Source organism: Notolabrus celidotus, chromosome 3 (genome assembly GCF_009762535.1).
Source record: "Notolabrus celidotus isolate fNotCel1 chromosome 3, fNotCel1.pri, whole genome shotgun sequence".
Classification (NCBI taxonomy): domain Eukaryota; kingdom Metazoa; phylum Chordata; class Actinopteri; order Labriformes; family Labridae; genus Notolabrus; species Notolabrus celidotus.
Window position 1 is genome coordinate 30883629 of NC_048274.1, and position 21878 is coordinate 30905506.

At 38.6% G+C, this 21878-nt stretch overlaps 2 protein-coding genes across 3 annotated transcripts; one reads left to right on the top strand and one right to left on the bottom strand.

Moving 5' to 3' along the window:
- The first annotated feature begins 4024 nt into the window (after nucleotides 1–4024).
- On the top strand, nucleotides 4025–15654 carry cpeb1b (cytoplasmic polyadenylation element binding protein 1b). 2 transcript variants are annotated; one of them, XM_034679708.1, is made up of 12 exons: nucleotides 4025–4176; nucleotides 4413–4584; nucleotides 6881–7102; nucleotides 8789–9018; nucleotides 9596–9851; nucleotides 9946–10059; nucleotides 10606–10710; nucleotides 11189–11325; nucleotides 12318–12516; nucleotides 13357–13451; nucleotides 13568–13648; nucleotides 14208–15654. In XM_034679708.1, the coding sequence occupies exons 1-12, from the start codon at nucleotides 4162–4164 to the stop codon at nucleotides 14316–14318; spliced, it is 1737 nt and encodes a 578-aa protein (XP_034535599.1). In that variant the 5' UTR covers nucleotides 4025–4161; the 3' UTR covers nucleotides 14319–15654. The 2 variants fall into 2 exon arrangements, with proteins under 2 accessions (XP_034535599.1, XP_034535600.1); XM_034679709.1 differs by having other exon boundaries at nucleotides 4026–4176; nucleotides 4413–4533.
- Nucleotides 15655–18130: 2476 nt separating this feature from the next.
- On the bottom strand, nucleotides 18131–21878 carry LOC117811007 (40S ribosomal protein S17). Its single transcript, XM_034681036.1, has 5 exons — nucleotides 21750–21878; nucleotides 20804–20955; nucleotides 19043–19148; nucleotides 18667–18732; nucleotides 18131–18249 (listed from the first exon to the last, which is right to left on the bottom strand). Exons 1-5 carry the CDS (start codon nucleotides 21750–21752, stop codon nucleotides 18172–18174), a joined length of 405 nt encoding a protein of 134 aa, XP_034536927.1. The 5' UTR covers nucleotides 21753–21878; the 3' UTR covers nucleotides 18131–18171.

Sequence of the window (21878 nt, forward strand, 5' to 3'; positions counted from 1 at the left end):
ATTTAGATGTACATGCATCATTCTGTCAACATAACATTCACTATTGTGCTTTTTGCCATTGTTTCAGTTTTTGGAAACATTACTATGTCCTGTGCATGAAATAGATTAAAAGAAAAACAACTTCTTGTTGCATTTTCTCTACCATGTTTTGCAGAGGATGATATTTCTTCGTTTTTTTTGGCCTGTAACAATAATGCATAAAATAAAAAAGAATGTGAATCTGCTGAATCTGATCGACCTAGCACGAAGCAGCTCGATGAACAAGACCCTCTGGATTCAAATGCAGGACTTCAGCACCCTCTTCTGGGCAAACATCCACATGACAAAAGCAGGCATGAAGCAGCTTCAGAGGTCAGCTGTGCTCACAAACTCACCTTAGATGAAATATTCATTTAAACATGGCAAAAACTCAAAACTAAGCAAGTATTTGTCTCATTTTCCAGGAAAAAATACACTCAACATACGCAACAGTAAGCGACAAATGTGCATATTAATCAAACTACAATGGAAGTCCTCTCTCTGCAAAAGAAGAAATATTTTTAATTTTCTTTTGCATATCCTTATGCACAAACATATCCTGTTTCATTTTAGTACAACACATAACCCTAGATTTATCTGAACACATAGACAAAGATAAAGATGCTAGTAAATATTTAGTTTTCTAACCAACACTGTCTGCTGTTGGTGTGAAACATGGAACCAGCCAGGCTTTATCTAACCTCACAACCCTCCTTGTGTTTTATGTCTGTATTATTTGTGTTCTTCTATTGCATTATTCTTTGTCTTAAACGTATTCCTCTGCTGGTGACTTTATCATCCATATGGATCAATAACTTTCCATCTTATCCAGTCTTAAACTCAGTTATATGACAGCTCTTGCTTCTTATTCAATTCTCACAAAGCTTTTCTTATTAAATGTCAGATCTACTTGGGGCAGAAATGCAGCCACATGTTCAATAACTTTTTACAGTTTCGCTACACCACTGCTGTATGGAGGAATAAAAACGACTGTGTTAATACCTATGTCTCTTCAACTGACTGATCAAAATTACTTAGTCTTTGTTGTTTGTCACCTAATTTGAAGGAAACCACCTGACCTTGGAGCATCTTTGAACACCAGCATGAAGTGAAAGTGTCTCATCCAACATTGTTGACTAGCAGTGAACCCTCCCTGTAGCCATGCTGTAAAGACAGAATTACTTGAATATGTTCAGAATGTTCTTTATAATAATAATAATAATAATTATTATTATTATTATTATATGTCCATGTCTTCTGGGAATGTCCCGTGGTATTTAATTTTTGGTCTAAGGTGGTTAAGTTCCTTGAAAATATCTTTAAATTTCCAATCCCTATACAACCATCATTACTTTTTTTTTAATGATGACTCTGCTCTCAGAGATACAACCAGATTGACCTTAAGGAAAATCATATTTGCAAGTTCAACTGCTGCTAAGAAGACCATAATACATTCCTGGTTCTCTACTGAACCTCCATGTTTAAAACAATGGTTTAATTACTTTAGAGATATCGCTCTCATAGAAACGTCACTGGCTGTCATTCATAAGGCACGAACATCCACTGTTGAGTCGTGGGATCTCTTTATTACTTCTCTTTTAAATGTAAAGCTATTACTGATGTTTTTTTTTTTAATTATTATTATTTATAGAATATGAAACCTACACACATGAGCTATCTTATTGATGAATACATCCTTTCAATCCTCTCCCTCTTCTATTTTATTTGTTATTTGCAATTATTATTATTTTTATTCCAAATGTATGGATGATGGTGTGGCCTGTGTCACTTCTCTTTAATTTACCTACTTGTTTTCTGTCATTATTTTAGATTTATATATTATCTTTATAACACGGCATTGGTGATATGTAAATAGTTTGTTTGACGGCGATGTCATCTGCTGTGAAAAAATTCAATACAAATTTTGATCACAAAAAAATAATTTATAAAATAAATAAAAATAAAAATAATAATAATTATAATTTTATTTGTAGAGCGCTTTTCAAAAACCAAGTTACAAAGGACTTCACATGGGCAGCAAAATAAAAAAGGCAGTTCATAAAAACACACAAGTCAAGATAAAGAAATAAAACATATTTCAAAAGACATAAAATTCCCCTTAAAAAACTCTAAAGGAGTAAAATCCTTTTAAAATATATTTCTTAAGACGGTTAAAATTAAAGTAGTATTATAGTAATATCTCACTTTCAGACTTTAAAACAGTTTAGCTTATTTTTTTGGGATTTAAATTTTATATAAAATCAACCAAACCCTTGCCCTGTCTTTTACACCTTTTTTCTTTTTGGGGCTTTGTTCCTTCACCCCTTGAGAGTGACATCGTTATCGATTAAAAGTTGGAAGAGACAGGCACCAGGACACACCAGAAATGAGAATCAATGACCAGTGCAATGAGAACTATAGCCTCTGTACGTGGAGCTCTACCAACAGACCTAAACCAGCTGACCCTGTCTCATATATTCTTGTGTTGTTTTTATGATTTTGGAAAACAACAGATAGTGTTCCTCTATTCTGGACAATAAAGGTGCATCCTTCTCCAACCACTGATAAACTGTTTATTGCAGTATTTGGACACTGTGTGGGGTTATAATTGACGTTCACTGATCTGTTCACTTGTGAGCTTGTCTGCTGGGGTGGAAGAATATTAACTTAAACACAAGCAGAAAAACAACAGTGTAAAAATACTCTGTGACAGCACAATTTCTGCGTTCCTCTAAAAATAAAAAACAATGATATAAAATAATTAATGTTTTGTATGATTATATCATAATTACTAATCCACCTGCATGATGCAGTTCATAAAAGTGGGGTCATTTTGAACTATTTTATATACTGACTTAGCTTAACTAATAAAAATGAATGACTTCATAGTTGGTCATAGATAGTTTTATTATCTAACCCTGCAAAATAGATGATATGGAGTAAAGAGAGCAACATTTCCAGGATAATGTTCAGGAGTAAAAGTACTACAGTAATGGGAAATGAAAGTAAATATACACAAAGTTAAGATCACTTTGGTCAAAGCTTGTTGTTACTGAATGGACTCTATCAATGAACTTAATTGACTTAAATGTACCTGGCTACGTCCCACTTCTTCGTTTACAACTCTGGAAATCACCATGCTGTGACCAGATCAGGGACACTTCCAGAGGGGGACTGAATCACTTATCTACTGAAGAGATTATGATCCACTGTACCTCTGGGTACCAACCACCCAAGTACTTGTTTTATAGTGAAGTTTCCCAGAGTGCCATTTGCCACAACTTCCACCACCACTGATAAAATGGCAATAGACCAATTTTAAGAGGCAGAAGCAGAAAGCCTTAGCTAATGGATGGGTAAGTTGGCCTTTGAAATATTTCAAATATATACTTTTGACAATAATAGATTCCAGAAAAGAAGGCGTTCACTTGTACAGTATTTTAGAAAAACGACAGAATTCTGAGATTAAAGTCAGAATTCTGGTGGATTTTCAAAATAAAAGCAATCTGAAATATAAAAATGTGCCTGGTAATTATATATTTGGCATTACAATAAATCTCAGTTTCCACTGATGTGTTTTGATTCAGACTGAAAGGAGAAAACTTCAAAATGTGATGCTGCCAATTACAGCAACACCTGATTTGGAATTTCCAAATAAAAGCCATTGGAAATGTAGCATATTAGTGATGATTTTTGATATTGTCAAAGTGAGATTCTTCAAAAAATCCGTTTCCACTCACTAATTTCAGTTCAGACTAAAAGTAGACAGAATTCTGACTTTAATCTCAGATTTCTGACTTTTTTTCTCAGAATAATAATAATAATTTAGAAAATTGATCTTATTCTTTTTTTTTCAGTGACTCTTATCCTCTTCCGTACAAATGCTTGATAATAAAGTTGAGTATTTTTCTGATATCTTTTTTTACTTTATTTTTACTTACATGGGCACGTGACTTTTATTTTGTCGGTCAACTCTTTGATGTTGAGCGCGTGCACAGTCTGCTCCTCGAGGCGCAGCCATTCGCTGAGCACACGTTCAGTAAATTGAGACTAATTAGCGGCTAACAGACTTCATAAATATGACCTTGTATTGCACACAGTGGTTAATTTTGTGACATTTATCACAGGCTGTCAGTCCACAACATGGCGTTTTCCCTGGTGAGTCAGAAAGCAAATTAAATTGGTGAATTACATTTTGTTCAGGCAAAATCTTGACCTTTTGTGTGACACGAAATTACCACCGACGCCTCCTCCAGACTTGCAGACTTTAATTCCTACCCAAGAGGAGCTCACGAGCTCTCTTAAGTTCACTAAATGTGCCCTTACCTTGACCTTCACTTGTTGCATAAGTGCAAAATTTGACCTTGTCCTCTCCTCCCCGGGTCCTCCTGCAGAGAAACGACCCCCGCAGGCCAGATAGTCCAGACTCCGAGTCTCCGGCCTTGTCCACCTGCAGCAACGCGGACATCTTCCGCAGGATGAACACCATGCTGGGCAACGCTCTGGATTTCACCGGTGTGTGCACCACCCCCAACAACACCAAGGGAAAGCCCGACCTGCTGTGTGGTAAAAGTCTACATTTGTGGTTCACTCTGCAGCAGGTGGACACAGCTGGGGAAAAAAAACTTCAATGCAATGTTACTTTGACAATGCTACTGTTTAAAGCACACACTGGCTGCAGGATTTAGAAATGCTGAATTAAATCGAAACTAAGCCATCTCAGTGAACCTGAACCACATGAGCAGACATCATTTAGTCATTAGCTTCAATCAAACTGTTTGCTTTTTCTTATAATTTTAAGCCACAATGTTAAAAACATAGGTGTAACAATACCTACTTTTAAATGGCTAAATGTGGTTTCAAATGAACACTGCAAGGCATGTAATACTTCGGTAGCATACTAGACAATGCAAAGTCTGACATTTTGTTATACATAAAGACCAATTAACTGTTCCCATTGGAAACTGCTGCCTTAGTTAAAATAAACATAATTTTATTCTAAATTAAAGGTCAGATAGCAGTGGAGAAAAGCCCAGTTTGTCATCTTGAAAGTTCAGGTTAAGGCCTAAAAGCCAAAGATATTGAATAAGTAATCAGGGAAAAACAACCTTCAAACACGAGACTGCTGTAAACTGAGCATTTTATTCCATATGTGTCATCACAGATGACTTCACCCTAGTTAAGTCATGAACCATACATAGCTCACTTTACTCTGATGTCAGACTCATGGTGGGAAGTTCAAATGCTGCTAAGCTTAAATGCTGCTTTTTAAAAATATAGCTCAAAAATGTGAGAATTGGCCCCAGAAGCACCATAAGTACTACTATTAATGTATTTATGTGTGAATGTTAACACTTTTCAGTCTTCTAAGATCTTGAATTGCAGAGGATGTGACCTATTCATGATCCCCAGTGTTGTCTGATCACCCTGCTGCTGTCCAGTGATTGCATTTTAATTGTAGCTCCACATTTAGAGCAGAAACACATAAAATGATGTATGTAAAGTTTCATACCAATACTAAACCTATGATGGCATTGATTTTTTTAAAGGAGTATAGTTATCTCCCTGCCACCACTGGAGTCTCTTTCACTTTCTCTGCCAGAACTGCCATCTTTAAAAACCTTCTACACTTTGTCATTAACATTCTGGTGCCAACAGCTGATTCATGCTGCATCGCTGTTCTGCAGCATTGCAGCACTTCTAAGTGTTTCTTTTTTTTTTTTTACCCCAACAGTGAGATTTGCCAAGACTTAAGCTCAGCACAGTGCCTGCGTTGTGTCCTTGAACTGTTAATTTCCTTTAGAAATGTCCACACTTTTGTCTCTTCTGTGGAGATAACTGTTCTGTGAGTTACAGCAGAGGTTTTGCACAGCTTTACATAGGAAAATGAAAAGCATGCATGTTTGTGGTTGTAAAGTGACCTGTATCTTGACGCAAACTGATGTAAACTTCTGCTGTGGCCTCTCTGCCCTAACGCCTGGGCTTGTTGTGCTGAATCAGGGCTGTAGCTGGAAGCTGGATGCTTTCCAGGCCTGGAGAGGGAAGGGAGGAGCTGGCTTTGCAAATCTCTTCGTCCTCAACATCTGATCAGTCAGCTGCTTCTGCTACGATGGGTTCTGAGTGCCTTTTTTCCCTCTGTTTGTTTGTGCACAAAAAAAGTCAGAGGATAACACCAACCAATGTTTACCATTGATATTTAAATCCAGTTATTTTAGCATCCTTAAGTTTGAAGTTGTTTTTAAATCAAGTCTGCTGAGTCATTCACTCCCATCTCCCATGCTGCCTCTCACCATGCCGCTGTAGCTCTGCCCCTCGACTCCCCCTCCCTCCCTCTCGCCTCTCAGTCAGCTCGTTCAGGAAACAAGACCAGACAGAGTAAGCAGTAACACGGGCAGTGCTGGCAGCTGTCTTCCCACCGACTCGGAGACGTGCTGTGCCCACCAGAGAGGGGAGTACTTCTATCAACAAGCCAATAGCTCCGACAGGAATTTTTCATTACACAGTTGTTAGGCAAGGCAGCAGGGAGGTGGGGGAGAGCTGATGTCATTAGCAGGGGTGTGCGAGTGCATCAGCAGCCATGTCACATGCTGCTAGGTGGGTCAGTGATGCGGACGGAGATGCATGGCAGTTTCACCGAGCACAGAGGCAGCAGGTTAGCTACCCCGTCAGCCAGGGTATGGGGAGATGAGACAACTGGGGAAGTTTTAAATTTTTTGTCTTTGACAGAAGCAGCTTTCTGTGGCAAAGCCTACTCCTGACCTTTTCCATGTAATGTGGACTAAAACAACACTTCTTTTTAGCTGTCTAACACTTTCTCTCCTCTCTTTTTCTAAATCTCTGAACTGGACATCGAATCGAAAAGAGTCAGAGCTGGCTGCGGTGGGCAGCAGGAGGATGCTCTTCCCCAACTGTGGAGGCATGCCGGGCTCCCAGGAGATGCCGACATCCAGGGGCCCGCCGGATGTCACAGACCTGGGCCTGGGCCTACAATCTCTCCGGCTCTCCGGCTGGGACAGACCCTGGAGCAGCCAGGAGACAGACGCACACTCTTCCCCCTCCCAGGTTCAGACCAGCTCCCCCTCCAGTAAGTACCAGATCTGTTTACCTAGATGTATTCAAATATAACCAGACATTGAGTTAATCTATTTAGTACCATATGGTGAGCCTGAGTGTGGTGGTTGTTTTCCCAAAAGTTTGTGCTCTCTCCATAACCCTACTGATTTGGATTGAATTTAGGAGTGATTTTAACATCTGAGATTGTGTGCTTGGTTTGTGGCCCTCCCTTTTTAAATTAAAATATGTGGTGGTTTTGTCATTAGCAGCAGTCTGTGTGGGAACAAGCTGTAGCGTCACAGGGGAGGATGATGTAGCAGTTTTGCTGTGCAGCATCTCTAGCAATCCAGCAAGCACAAAAACAGTCTAGGCTGATTTCATTTTCCTTAAAGCTAGAGGGTGTAAGAGTTTTATTCTCAGTGAAAGTAGTGAGTAATTTTCTCAATATATGACCTGTTGATCAAACTGATGACAGCATGCTATTTTCAAGCTGAGTACATGGTTTAGTTAGGATATAAACAGGCCTATGTTGCTGCATAACACACACAAACATAGATGCTGATACTTAGCCAACTAGATTGTTAAAATACGAGCGTCCATCTTTGCACATGTACCACCCACTATAACGATGCGCCCCTTTCTATGACCCATTTTATAGTGCTACAGTTTCATCAGCGTACATCCAAAACACAAACTTAATGTCTTCATTTAGACTAAACTGGGCCTGCAACAAACTGGGACAGAGCTCTGAATGCGGCCTACAGCTGAATAATCCCCAGAGCCTCATGTTCACTGTTGCAGGCCGCACAGTTCATATCTGTCACTGCTGCCAGATGAGTCATTTGGTTATCAAGAGGAAGGAAGATGCTTGTTAATACTTGAGGAATTGCTGCACGCTGGGCTTTGTTTGGGGAAGGTGTCAGATGAATTGGACTCAGTAATCTTGCTTAAGGGAAACGCTTTTAGCCTTTGTAACAAGATTGTGTTTCAGAATAATTAAAAGGAGATGAGTCCAAAACATCAAATTTAAAACTGAAAGTGCTTCAAACATTGACTCGGGCATTTGGGTAGCTCTTGGCAGCCACCTGGCACATCAAGTACCCTCTTCTACATGCTAATTTTTGAAACTTGAATTAGGTCTCACAAATCAATGTGGGTCTGTAGATTCAGCACACAAGCTCTGTTTTCTTTACTGTGCTCTTTTTAAGTTGCCCTTGAGGCACCTTTTTTGCAAATGGATGAGAAAAGTAAAGCTGCATTTACAAAAGCACTGAGGAGTCCAAGTCCCAGGAGCTTCAAGGGGCCTAAAAGTTCCTCCAGTCCAGTATTGCCTGTTGCTATTGAGGTCTAAAGACCTGTGAAAAGGTCAAACCTGTCCAATGTAGTGCTGCAGTCACACAGTATGGATTGCAGGTAAATTAAGTTACCTGGTTTTTATTATGACTCTGGTCCCTTTTCTCTTGGCTGAAGCCCCTGGGGTTGATTGCACAGCTTGAGGTACACATTTTCAGAAATCAGAGGCTGCGATTTAGCATTCCTCTTGACAACTGCAACATATGATATGGCTCTGAAAATTCATACATCACCCGCTTTATTTCAATTCACTCGTCCAATAGTAAAGCAGATGTCAAACAAGCTAAAGGACAGTATTTGCCCTCGCTGCTCTTTGAGTGAGTCATCTCAGTAAGACTATAATGTAATTGTCCTGTTCCTTCAGTGCTAGGTATACTCAACAGTCCCTTCAGTAGCATCCTCGGGAAGCCCCCAGGTTACCTGCCCCCTGAGTCCATGAGCATAACGGCTGATTTCTTGGAGAAGTTCCCCAGCATGGCTCGCATGGCAAACCGTCTGGACTCCAGCTCCTTCTTGGATTCTCGCTCCAGCAGTCCTGAGGACTCTGAGACCAGTGGATTCAGCTCCGGCTCAGACCACCTCTGTGACGTGTTGGTAAGGGACAAGTTACTACTTCTGTAGCACTGCTGGCATCACTTGTTTGATTATAATGCACACTGCCTGGATGTCCTGTATACTGCATGCCATATATAATGTTCTGGTGGCTGGGCCTTTATTTTAAACTGGCTTTTATGACCGACAGACCTATAATCTTAATTTACCGGCCAAATACCGAGGCTGACAGGAAAGCCCGGCTGATGTAGAGATACCAGTGTCATGAGCCTTTGGGAACACAGTGTGTGATAAGAGCCTGTTTTACAGCCTACAGTACATTCAACAGCAGATCACCTTACTGGCTACCTGAAGTAGCTAACTGACTTCATTGGTACATGAAACCTATATGACAGGACTATGTGGTACTGGTGGAATCATTGATGGGGAAATGTGCATTTGCTGTACCGGCCATGTGTTACATTGTAGCACAGGCTCCACTACTGCTTCTATACTTCATACCTGGCAATTAATGAAAATGGTTTCATTGTAATAACTTCAGCACTTTAAATTCTTCAATTTAAAAATCATCTTTCATATCTTCAGTAAGGGACAATTATCTGCACGTCTTTTTTTCCAGTCAAATTTGCGGATTTCACCTCCATTGCCATACCTGGCATCAAACATGCAGAAGGATCTCCTGAGACTTGGATCTCGTATGGACCCCCAGGACTCCAGCTCTCCTCTGACCCCACCATCCAGTGCCAGCCCTGCCTCCTCAGCCATTTCACGCCGCTGGCGTACTGGTTCTCCATGGCCTGGTGCTGATGTGCTTGACCAGTCAGATGATGTGTTCAGTATTGAGAGGGAGGCCCGTCTGCATAGACAGGCGGCAGGTAAAATCTTCAAAACTGACTCTTTATCGACTTTAAAAATGCTTTCTAGCAAAGTGGACTCTGTGAATGACCTTCTTCTTTTTGGACTATTTAGCTGTGAATGATGCCACATTCACCTGGAGTGGTCAGCTGCCTCCCAGAAACAACAAGGATCCTCTGTACTCCTGCAAAGTCTTTCTTGGTGGGGTGCCCTGGGATATCACAGAAGGTAACTGCTGCTTTAACTTCTACTGTGCAGGAACTATGAAGGCTTTACAGATGCTAATTACAGCACACTGAATGAGGACCTGTTCTGAAATGATCTTTACAGGTTTAAACGCAATGCAAGCTCAAATAGTTCACAAGTGATTAAAATTCATTGTGATACCTTCCTGTGTCACCTTATCTTTCCAAAAGTTTTCCAGTGAAAATCAGGGTTAAACTAGTATTCAATAATATTAAGTAAGGAATTTGATTTGGGTTATAGCGTCTCCCTGGTAAAACGTTTTGTGTATTGGTGGTATTTTAATGATTTCGGCAAAACTGACCATATCAAATCAGTTATCAACAATGTGGCTTGATAAAATGGAAGCATGATATGTTTTTTTATTTTTCATGGTCACCCTTACAAACCTTTTGCAGCCATTTTGCTGTTGATTTTCTAGTTTTAAGAGGTGTGGTTGTGGAAAGCTTTCACTTCATGTGAGATTTATTGAAAGAACTGGATCTATTCTGCCAAAAATAAATGTTATCACCTCCTCTTTCTTGATTTCAGCCGGTCTGATCAACACCTTCAGCGGTTATGGTCCTCTGACCGTGGAGTGGCCTGGTAAGGATGGAAAGCACCCTCGCTGTCCTCCCAAAGGTAATGTGGCCAAAGGTAATGATGAGCTGGTAGGCTATTTTTTTCTTTATGGTTTCAGGGTGGCACTGTGGTGAGCACATGGGATGCTGGTGAGTTTCACTGTTGCCTAGAGCTACTTTTGATCTGTGATAGTGGGGCTTCAGTGTAGCTTAATAACAAGGTGGTAGTTCTCTCAATGCATTAGACATTTGGTATTATGTTTATCTGATTTAAGCATTTTTTTCTTTTTAGGACCAAGTGAATATTCTGTCTGTTTGTTTCTAGAGTCCTTTTTGATTTCAACAAAATAACTTTCACGCTCTGTTGCTGATCAAATCAAGCTTCTTTTTGTTTGTGCTGCAACAAATCCCTTTAACTTTCAATTACTGAAGATATTCTAACTAATAATTCAATTATTATCCATATGAAAACTTACTATCCAGCCTTTTTGGAAAATCAGTTATTTTACATAGTACATGTTCTTGTGTCCTTAAGTGTTCTGCTTTGTTTTCAGGCTATGTTTATCTGGTGTTTGAGAATGAGAAGTCTGTTAGGGCGCTGCTCCACGCCTGCTCCCAGGACCCATTTCACCCCGAGGATAACAGAGAGTACTACTTCAAGATGTCAAGCCGCCGGATGAGATGCAAGGATGTGAGTACAAAAGAAACTTGCAAATTTTTGTTGCCATTTTTCAGCAATCGTTACTTTACAACAAAAGTATGAATTGGGTAATAAATCAACGGGTGATTCTTTTTTTTTTCTGTTTTGAGAGTTGGAATTTTTCCTTTTTAAACAGAGCTAACATTTCTTGGCTCCTGTTTTCAGTTGAATTCAAAGCTCTAGTTTTTTTTATCATTGCATTATTTATCAGTTTTTGTCTGTATGGGCTAAATGAGACAGATTTTCTGTTTCATCTAAAATGATATGAACACATCAATTATAGGTTGCAAACATTTAAAACTTTGATTTTAAGCAGGGAGCTGTTAGATTATTTAACTGTTATTAATATTGTTTTTAGGGCTTTTGTGTGTGGATAAAATCACTTAAAGCATTTGGCTTTTGTCAATTGAGACTTTGTAGAAAAATATCATTACTTAGGGTAATACATGTAAGTATCTGTGCCAAACTGTGGGTATCTAGAATTAAATTTGTCAGCACTATTGTAAAGTGTCAAAATCAAGGACAAAAACCAAAACTTTGAGATCCATGATCAAAAAACGGCAAATCAGAAAACACAACGGCAAATCAGAAAACACAACGGCAAATCAGAAAACACAACGGCAAATCAGAAAACACAACGGCAAATCAGAAAACACAACGGCAAATCAGAAAACACAACGGCAAATCAGAAAACACAACAGCAAAACAGAAAACACAATGGCACGGCAAATCAGAAAACACAACGGCAAATCAGAAAACACAATGGCAAATCAGAAAACACAACGGCAAATCAAAAAACACAACGGCACGGCAAATCAGAAAACACAACGGCAAATCAGAAAACACAATGGCAAATCAGAAAACACAACGGCAAATCAAAAAACACAACGGCAAATCAAAAAACACAACTTGTCTTGAATTCAGTTTTAAGGACCAAATGTATGATACAGTCTTTATTGATGCTTGTCCCTTTTTTGTTACAGGTGCAGGTGATTCCGTGGGTGATCTCTGACAGTAACTACGTGCGTTGCCCCGCTCAGCGTCTGGACCCTAGTAAGACGGTGTTTGTTGGTGCTCTGCACGGCATGCTGAATGCTGAGGCGCTGGCCAGCATCATGAACGACCTGTTTGGAGGCGTCATGTATGCCGGCATCGACACGGACAAACACAAGTACCCCATAGGTGAGACTAAAAGTGTGAAGTCAGGTTTCCTGCTTTTCAGTGCAGTTTGTGGACATCTTGTGAGCTAAAAGGACAAAGAAAAGCTTTGTTCAGAACTCTCTGTTCTTGTGTGATCAAATGCTGCTAACATGTAGGCCTCATACATTGTTTGCTTAGTTGGTGATCTGAATGCATACAAGTCAAAATGTTGTCACCTTTTGTCTTTTGGTATCCTTTATATGTTTCAGTTAATTATTAAAAGTTCACTTGCTCTGATTTTGAAAAATTAGGTTAAGAGAAACCCTAAAAAAGACTTTAATACAAGCTGAAATGTTTGGTGCTTTTTTGCAGAGTTGCAGTAATTAATAATAATAATGCATTTTATTTATAGGTGCCTTTCTTGACACTCAAGGTCACCTTACAACATTAAAACAGAGTTTAAATAACAAACAGTAAATAAAATACAATTTAAAAAGTTTTAAGTGAATGGACAGTGGAGTTGTGATCAGATGGAGTAAGCCAGTTTAAACAGATGAGTTTTGAGTTTGGATTTAAAATTTGGGAGTGAAGTCAGTATTACGGACGTCAGGTAATTAGTGTGTTCATTGTACAAAGGCAACATTTGTTGGTTTACATTAAGTAAAAAAACTCTACTCTTCTCTGTCCTACATGTCTCATAAAAAGAGATCAGGATTAGGTATTATGGGGTGGGGAAATGACAAGAGACCAACTCTTATTCATTTTTTGGTGTTTATTTTTAGGAAACTGAACTTAAAGGACTAAAAATGATCTGTTTCAATGTAAACACACTGTGAATGTATAATCTGATAAACACTGACTTGTGTAACTTCTTGTGTTAAGGCTCTGGACGTGTCACTTTTAATAATCAGCGCAGTTACCTGAAGGCTGTTTGTGCAGCATTCGTTGAGATCAAAACCCCCAAGTTTACAAAGAAGGTAAGATGATACACTTATGTCATTGTTTTTTGTCCTTTGACCTTCCATGTTCTGATATCAGATCACCTTCACTTCTATGTCTATTAGTGAGTAACCTGACGTGAATTTTCCCTCAGGTCCAGATCGATCCCTACCTTGAAGACTCCATGTGTCAAGTTTGCCTTCGCCAACCTGGGCCTTTCTTCTGCAGAGACCAGGTCGGTGGAAATGTCAGCTTTTCTCCTGCCGTCTTCTGTAACAGTCACTGCTGGGAAGATTGATAGAACTGAGCATTTTAAACGACACAAGTCTCTTCTTTTTTGTTATTGGACTTTGTGACAAAATCTAATCAAATGAGGGTTCTGGCTATTTATACTAGTCTCATTTATATTCCATTATTGCACTTAAGCTATGGTTATGTACTTGCTGTGTTGCTCAATTTCATAATTTGGTGAATAATATCTTCTTGGTTTAACTTCAACAAACTGTACTCCATAGATTTGCATTTCTCAAATAAGCTCACATTCATGTTTTTATTTCAGGAAACAATAATTTGGATCTTAAGTTTTTTTTTGATGATCTATAACCCAACATTAAGCAACTTGGAGAGGAAGCTATTCTAGCAATGCAACAAATCAACTTCAGTTTCTAAGAATTAAAATTTTTGTGAGCTTTTGTCTAATTTAAGTGTGAAGTTGATCACCAGTGAATTTTACTATCTGCTTATTCATTGAAATAAGTTCTTGATGTACTCACTCACTGTGTGTTGTCCCTCAGGCCTGCTTCAAGTACTACTGCCGCTCCTGCTGGCACTGGCAGCACTCCATGGACATTTTGAGCAACCACCGGCCCCTCATGCGTAACCAGAAGAACCGGGACTCCAGCTAGAGCGGAGAGATTGGAGCACTCTGAAGGGCCCGAGGAAGAGCCCCTCTGTGTGTGGCGAGGCTGCCCGCCGAGGAGAGAGCACGTGTGCCGGATGTCCTCAGTACGAGGACTCCATGGCACTCCACCAGGCACTGGGGATATCACTGTAGAAAATGTTCACTTTTTGCACTTGCTACATTTTTGCTGTTGTTCACAGTGGCACTATGCACAGTGACCTTGTCGGGAGAAACAAGGGGCCCTTCACACTTATGCATTATCCCAGACTTGTGGCCAGACAGAGAGATGGGAGTCAGCCTAAGGGTAAGAAGTGGATAAATGCCATTTCTTTTTTCTTTTTGTTTACATGTGTTGCATAGTGAAGAGCAATCACGCAAGTCTCATTGCCGTTCATTGGCAGATGCCATACAGTGCCTTTAAATTTTTATTTTTTTCCCCTCCTCCCTCCCTCCCCGACCCCCAGTTGGCATCCGTTTTTTCCTGTGCAAGCCAACTGGTGTTTCTTACTTTTGGGAGTTGAATGTTGGGCTTCATTTAACCAGTGGCATTTCAGACATTTTTACGCAGTTTTTTACTAATTTGTACACAAACGGTTTTAAGTCATGACATGAAAATTTTGAACAGAATTCTACCAGGCGGCTGTTTATGGGAAAACCCCCCCTTTTTATTTTTTCTCATGCATTTTTCTGTGGCTTTTTTTTTTTTTTTTTCCTTTTTAATTTTGCCCTCCCAAATTTCAACTGAATGGGCACAGACGTACTTCTTTAACTTGCTTTATTGGTCCAGGTATATTAAATGTATGTAACAATAGTACTGGATAAACTTCAACTGGCAGTCCGTCATTTCTCAAGCTACCGATGGAGCCTGTTGAGACTAGAGTGAATGAGCATTTGATTGTACATAGTTTTGATTTTTGCACTTTTTAATTTGCACGTTTGGAGAGGTGGCAGTGGTTTTTAATCACTTTTGTACATCAGCAGGGGGACACGCCTATGTTAGAACAGCTGCTTGTTTCCTGTTGAATGTAAGAACTTCCACATAGCTTATGATAAATTAACCTATCCAGAGCTTGAGTAGACCCCAGTAAATCGATTTCACGCTTCCTTATCCCATTTTGCCTTCCTGTTCCAGTTGAACATTGATGCATAATAAGCTGTGTGCCAAAGACAAAGTGTCTTTTCTTTATCCATTAAGTTTGTCATGCTGAGCTTGTTGTCCCTTTAGCCCAGCTGCTTTTTAGAGTTTTGAAAGTCTACCTCATTGTGGTCTGCCAAGTTTGCTGCTACTTACAGTTGTGGAGTATGTTCAGATTGGGCACAATAAAGGTGTTTAAGCATTACCTCTCATGTCTGGACTCTTAATCTACTGAATCAGACCTGGATTTCTTTAAAGTCTACTTAAACATACACTCTGCATTCACATGCTCTTTGAGTAGTCAACATTTCTGATTTTAATAGTCATTCTTCAAACTATGGTGTTTTCTTAGCTTTTAGTTGTAATATTGATAAATAGGGTTGCAAAGGGGTGGAACATTTCTGGTAAATTTTCATGGGAAATTAAGCTGGGGAATTTGGGAAATATTCCAAATTGGAAACTTTCCATGGGAATTTATGGGAATTAACTGAATTGAGGGTAATTTAGTGGAAAGGTATCATATCAAAGCATAAATATTTGTTTTGTTATAAGCAGACATCCATCCAAAATAATGCAATTAAAACAGATTGATTTGTAAGTAGAACATTAACAAGGGTTAAAAACATTATTGAACAATCGATTATTTCATGAAGAATAAAAACATGAATGTTGAGTTAAATATTACTCATCCCCCCAGACCCAACCCATTCAGAAATGATAAAAAATGCAATCCCAACAAAGTCCTATTCAAAATGTTAAATTAAAAGAGCTGCTCTCCATCCAAAAAAGTCCCATTCAGCATGCAAATAAAAAAGCATCTTCCCTCAAGCTTCTCAAGCCTAGCCTCTGCAGGATTCTAGAAATCTGTGCATGTGATGGAGGAATGCACAGTGCATGTAGGGGGCGTGGTCTCAATAGCCCTGCAGAAAGCAGTGTGCTATGGGCATGTGGTTGAGGAATAGCATTAATATTCAACTGAACTTGCATGAAATCTGGTTGTTTTAGTCAGGATTATGCTAAAATATATTTTCCCCAACTGTATTTAAGTTCCCTATTAAGAGCCAACCTTCCATTTAGTCAATTCCTGGTTTATTCCCCTTTATTCACATGGAAAGTTTCCAACTTTGAAAAATTCCCAGAATTTTGCAACCCTATATAACAATAAGAATATATTGTACTTTATTAAGGTAAATCAAGTTTACTGTGGATAGAAAATAACAGGTTACTTTCTTAATATCATGACCAAGTAAACGTTAACTTCAGTCAACTGTTTAATTTAAGCATGACTGAGTGCTTTGACTCGTAGCCATGTATGAATGTTCTCTGAATTTCTTAGTTGTTAGCTCATTTTAATAGTTACTCTTACACACGTGAAAGCAATATATCAGTGAATCACATTTTTTCAGTGTTACTGTTGAAATCAATTTTTTAAATAACTAACTGATGCACTTGGAGTGTTTAAGTTCCCCTATATGTAGTCTGGTAAACAAGCTATATTTTTTTCTCTTTACTAGTGAACATGTGTGGCAACATCCCTTATTGTGTGGTATACAGCTGTCACTACATATTTGAAGTATTTGCAGTCTACCTTAAGGTCCCATATGATGTAAAGCTTTGGCATTCATTTGGCCTTTTTAAAAAGTAATAAAATATATATACTAGTTTAATTGTTTTATCTCATTTAAATCTCCAGCTTGTGAGAAGCTGGCCTGTTTACTCGTCCAATATTTCATTGTACTATTAACCTGTGTTTACAAGAAAAAAACAGACCCAGTCAGGTTAGATGATAAATCCTGGGTCAAGAGGAGGCTGAGTGTAAAAAATTCTGCCAACATGTGTTCACATTTAATTTCAAATATATATTGGTGAAGAAAGGGCCTTGTACATCTACTTAAAGGGACAGGTGCTTATGAGAGGAGTGAGAAGCTCATCAGGCAAAATGTTTGCTTGATGAAAGTCTAGGAACGAAACATTGCTATTAAATATTTTTGCCAGTTTGACAGTGTAGTGGATTTATATACTTTCATTTTATATATTAACTAAAGAGTCACTCTTTATTATTTTAATGTCTCTTTTCAATATAATCCATATTGGCGATCATTTTATAAACCTGTACTGTGAATCAATGTAAGAGAAAGAAAAACAAGTAGCTGCTATTTGAAATGGCAAATTTAATATCCCTTATTAATGCCTCATGCAAATTAAATTAATCCAAATCTTTGCAATTAATTTGACAGTCCTTCTGTCATATACAGAGAAAAATACTCAGGTCAGTATCCTGTGGAGAATTTTCTTCATTTGAAAACCAATTTTTTTGTGTTAAACACCTGCCTACTTTATATGTTCTAATCTACCGCCCCCCGAAATGTAATGGCACTTTTATCCCTGAATTCTCTGATTATTTAATTATTATTTAGGAAGTGGCTCTCTCCAATACTACTCTTGTAGCAGCTCATGTCTGATTGGCTACAATTAAAATCTGAAATCTGATCAGCTGGGTGCCAGAAAAACTTTTTAGGTTCAATCACAGATGCTACAAATATCCAGTTTGGTATTTGAATGACAGATAATTTAATTTAAGACCCCGTGTCGACGATCTGGCTGTTAGAAAATGTTGAGTGTGTTTTCATGTTGTAAATATTTTCCCCATCACTCCACAGTTAAAAAAAGAGGGAGGAGTATTGTTGATGTTTTATATCACTTTATTGAGAGACTCGTGATTCTACAATCCTCGTGGTGTTTTGAAGTTCATTCCCACAGCTGTCTGAGTGACCTGAAGGTTGGAAAGGCCTCCGAAATCCTGCAAGAGGAAGAACAGAAGTCATGATGATGATGATCAGGAATAACAGTGCTGTTATTATTTCTGTCTGGAGAAGTCTAAAAACCATGTGACCATCTTTACCTACATACACATAGTGTACACAAGTGTACCATGTGGAAAGCTAATAAAACTGATTGGTCTGTTAGTAATTGTCTGTGTATGGTCAAACTTGTACTGGGATGAAAAGTCCAAGACTAATCTGAATGAAACAGCAATCTATTTTAGGACTAGTAGTTTCATTGCAAAAATGCCTCATTAACAAAAATGTATATTTCTGAATTTATCCAACACTTTGGTTGATAAAGGTCAGAAGTCTGTTTGTGAGAAATGTCAGTCTGTAGAAATATTCAGAGAGAATTTAAGTTCAGAACAACATCTGTTTTTTCAGTCACTTACCAGCAGCTTGAGCATTTCCTTTGTGTCTGGATCAACCTCGATGAGCTCCTGGTCCAGAGCAGAAATCTAGGGAAGGTGAAACAAAAAAACAACAATTGATCCATCTGAGCTTTGTTTGTTCTGTCATAATAGACCACTCAGAAATGTAATATTTGCTTGCAAGTTAAAAAAAGTGAGGAGTCAGTCACTGTCAGCTACAGCAAAGTGGCATTACAAGATAATTTAATCAACTTTGACATTTAACTTCTGCAGCAGCTACCTAATGCACCCTTTGATTTAAGAAGCAGAAACTGATTTAAAACAGAAAAGATTCATGGGAGTTTCCAAAACAAAGAAACAAATGTGCGTCTCAAAACGAAGAGGAGTGTGAACAGACCTCTGGGACATAGTTGTCTCTCCTCTCTCTCTCCTCCTCCTGCAGCTTGATGGAGATTCCTCTGACTGGACCGCGCTGAATACGCTTCATCAGGTGAGTCACATACCTGAGAGAGGACAGAAACACACGCTTAATGAAGTGAAAACAATAACTACACAATAAAACAATATGTTAGTAATCTAAGAAATGACTTTGGTAACCTATGATAAACGATCAATAAAAATGTGATTAATAAAAATATAAATACTGAAAACACTTTTTAGTTCAGGCTGGAATTTGAGGTGTTAATTATAAGGTAGTATTTTGTAATAGCCTTTAACCTCATATAATACTTAAATGACTGAAGACATTTCAATCAGTAACCACAAGCCATAGTCTGTAGCAAGAGACACATTTTTCAGCATCATAAGCCAAGAGTGTCAATCAGCGCAGCTACTTAATTCCTTTTATGGTGTTGGAGTGTACAACACTATAAAACAGCTTCATTGAATTAAAAGGCTTTATATTAAATGTCTGCTGAGAGTGAGCACGACTGATCTACAGCCGTCTGGACATAGCACAATGTGGGGCTAAAGTCTGCTCCCAAAAATCACAGGGATCGAGAAGAACACTTCAAGACAAAAACACAAATACAGAGAAACAAAAGGCCAGAGTGTTTTTGTTCAGCACAGGCATCACATAAACCTGGTTTCCCAACAAAAAATCCATTCCAAGAATAACTTCATTAAAGTGTTTAAAATATTGATTTGGACAAACATCTGCAGGAAAGTACATCAGTCAGGTCTCTGAGGAGATTTACTGCCTGCTGACTCACCGTGCATTTTCTCTACACTCATTTTCACTTCCAACATTAAAGAGACAGAGCATCTTCACTGTAGCAGAAACCATGAAGGTGCAAAGCTACAACATAGAGGACATCTATTATCTTACATGACTGCTGACATTTGACCAACGACTGGATCTGAGGCTTTAACTTAGTCCACACAACGAGTTCACGGCTCCAAAATGACTGTTTAATGACAAACTCTACATAACGCTGTACATAAGCAAAGATATTCAGTCATGTTGTTTTGTTTTCACGCCTGAGATGTCGTGGTTACAGATGAAAAAGTCTTGCTGAGTAAATAATGCATGATAGTTAATGTGCATTAAGGATGAACCGTGTGTGACCCTTCAGCAGTTATTCTCTTTATCATATTAAATTATGAAACACTGATATTCTGGACCACTGTGAGAGAGAAAAGTGAAGTCTTCTGAAATTAATTAAGAGAGTAAATAGCTTGTCGAAGTCCATTAAGTCACATACGTGTCTTCAGATAATCACATAATAATCACATCACAAGGATCCATATAAAAATGCTCAATGAAACACCATGTTCATTTCTGTCTATGAATAAACCACAATAACAGATATCCAATCATGCAATTTGTATTCCTTTGTTGACCAAAGATCATCTATTTAATGCAGACGCTTCACTTGTGCTAAAAGTCCAAAATAACTTGTGCAATATTCAATTCAATTCAATTCAAAATACTTTCTTTATCCCCGGGGGAAATTAAAAGGCCAGAGAGCAGAGGTATAAGAACAAAAGTTAGGTCAATAACTGCACAGCAATATATACATCTCACATTCACACATACATCCATACATAGATTCAAATTAAAAAATATATAAATCATATAAAACAAACACTGTAAGCAGCATTAAGCAGGAGGACATGTTTCTGCAGCATTGTCACAATAACATTAAATTCAACTCACCCAGCAATCTTGTTGCGTAGAGGCTTGCTGGGAATGATGGCGATGTCCTCACACACTCTCTTGTTGGTGTGGAAGTCATTTCCCAGACGGGTGTAGTACTTCTCAATGATGACCCTGGCGGCCTTCTTGACTGTCTTGGTCCTGACTCGCCCCTAAAGAGAAATCATACAAACAGAGGAACACATTTAGACACTAAGCAGGAGGAGGTACATCATGACAAGGTTGTGTTTACAGATTTGTGTTCAAACTGAGAACATTTCAGCATTTGAAAACACTTGTTTGTAATTTGTAAAAACTAGAAGAGCAAAGACAGAATTAAGTATGTAACTTATGAAAGCCTAAAATCAAAGCAATCCAGCCGAAGCTGAGGTAGCCTGCAGTTCTCCTGAGAGCAGGACATTTACATCTGTTTTCAGGCAAATTGAAAACAATGTAATCTCTAAGTATTACAAAATATTTAGAGTTTTTCTTCATTTACGGGTTGTTTTTAACTAGAAAGTCATTAGTTTTGGACTGGGTATTGAGGTAAAATGTTAAAATTAACCGATTTCAGGTTATAGATTGAGAGATAATTTAAAATGTTGTGTTTTTGTTTGAGACTCAAACGTTAAACGGAGTCTAAGATAAGACGATTCAATAATTTTAATATTTCAAAAGACGAGCAGCGAATTACACCAGCACTTTAATTGATTAAATACATGTTTATTTATAATAACCAAGCTGTGTTTTTGAGCATTTCGTAGCCGGTGGGTTCAGGACATCGGAGCCTTTAGTCGTTGTTTACAGATCTAACTCCATCAAAGTGCCTCAAGTTTCAGTGTTTCAAAGTATTTGAGCAGCTCTTGTTCAGAATCATGCTTGAAACCGTTTAATGGACAGACAGGCAGTGAGGATTAACGTGGATTCACAGGGCTGAAGGACCGTAGTGCTCTCTCAGGGTACCCACCATGTTGACCTGGACCGGCGGAAGAGAAACACTATAGGAGCATACCGGAAGTTTATACTCAACGCTGTCAGCCAACAAGAAGCAACAGCGACGTCTACCGGCTGGAGGGGGAACTGCATGGGGCAGAGG

Bases quoted from the DNA above. Each gene is read 5' to 3' on its own strand.
- cpeb1b (XM_034679708.1), top strand. The intron at 10,060-10,605 runs GTAACTGCTGCT...TCTTGATTTCAG, and splicing joins GCCCTGGGATATCACAGAAG to CCGGTCTGATCAACACCTTC. The intron at 12,517-13,356 runs GTGAGACTAAAA...TCTTGTGTTAAG, and splicing joins CAAACACAAGTACCCCATAG to GCTCTGGACGTGTCACTTTT.
- LOC117811007 (XM_034681036.1), bottom strand. The intron at 18,733-19,042 runs GTCTGTTCACAC...CACCTTCCCTAG, and splicing joins GAGACAACTATGTCCCAGAG to ATTTCTGCTCTGGACCAGGA. The intron at 18,250-18,666 runs GTAAGTGACTGA...TTCCTCTTGCAG, and splicing joins AGGAAATGCTCAAGCTGCTG to GATTTCGGAGGCCTTTCCAA.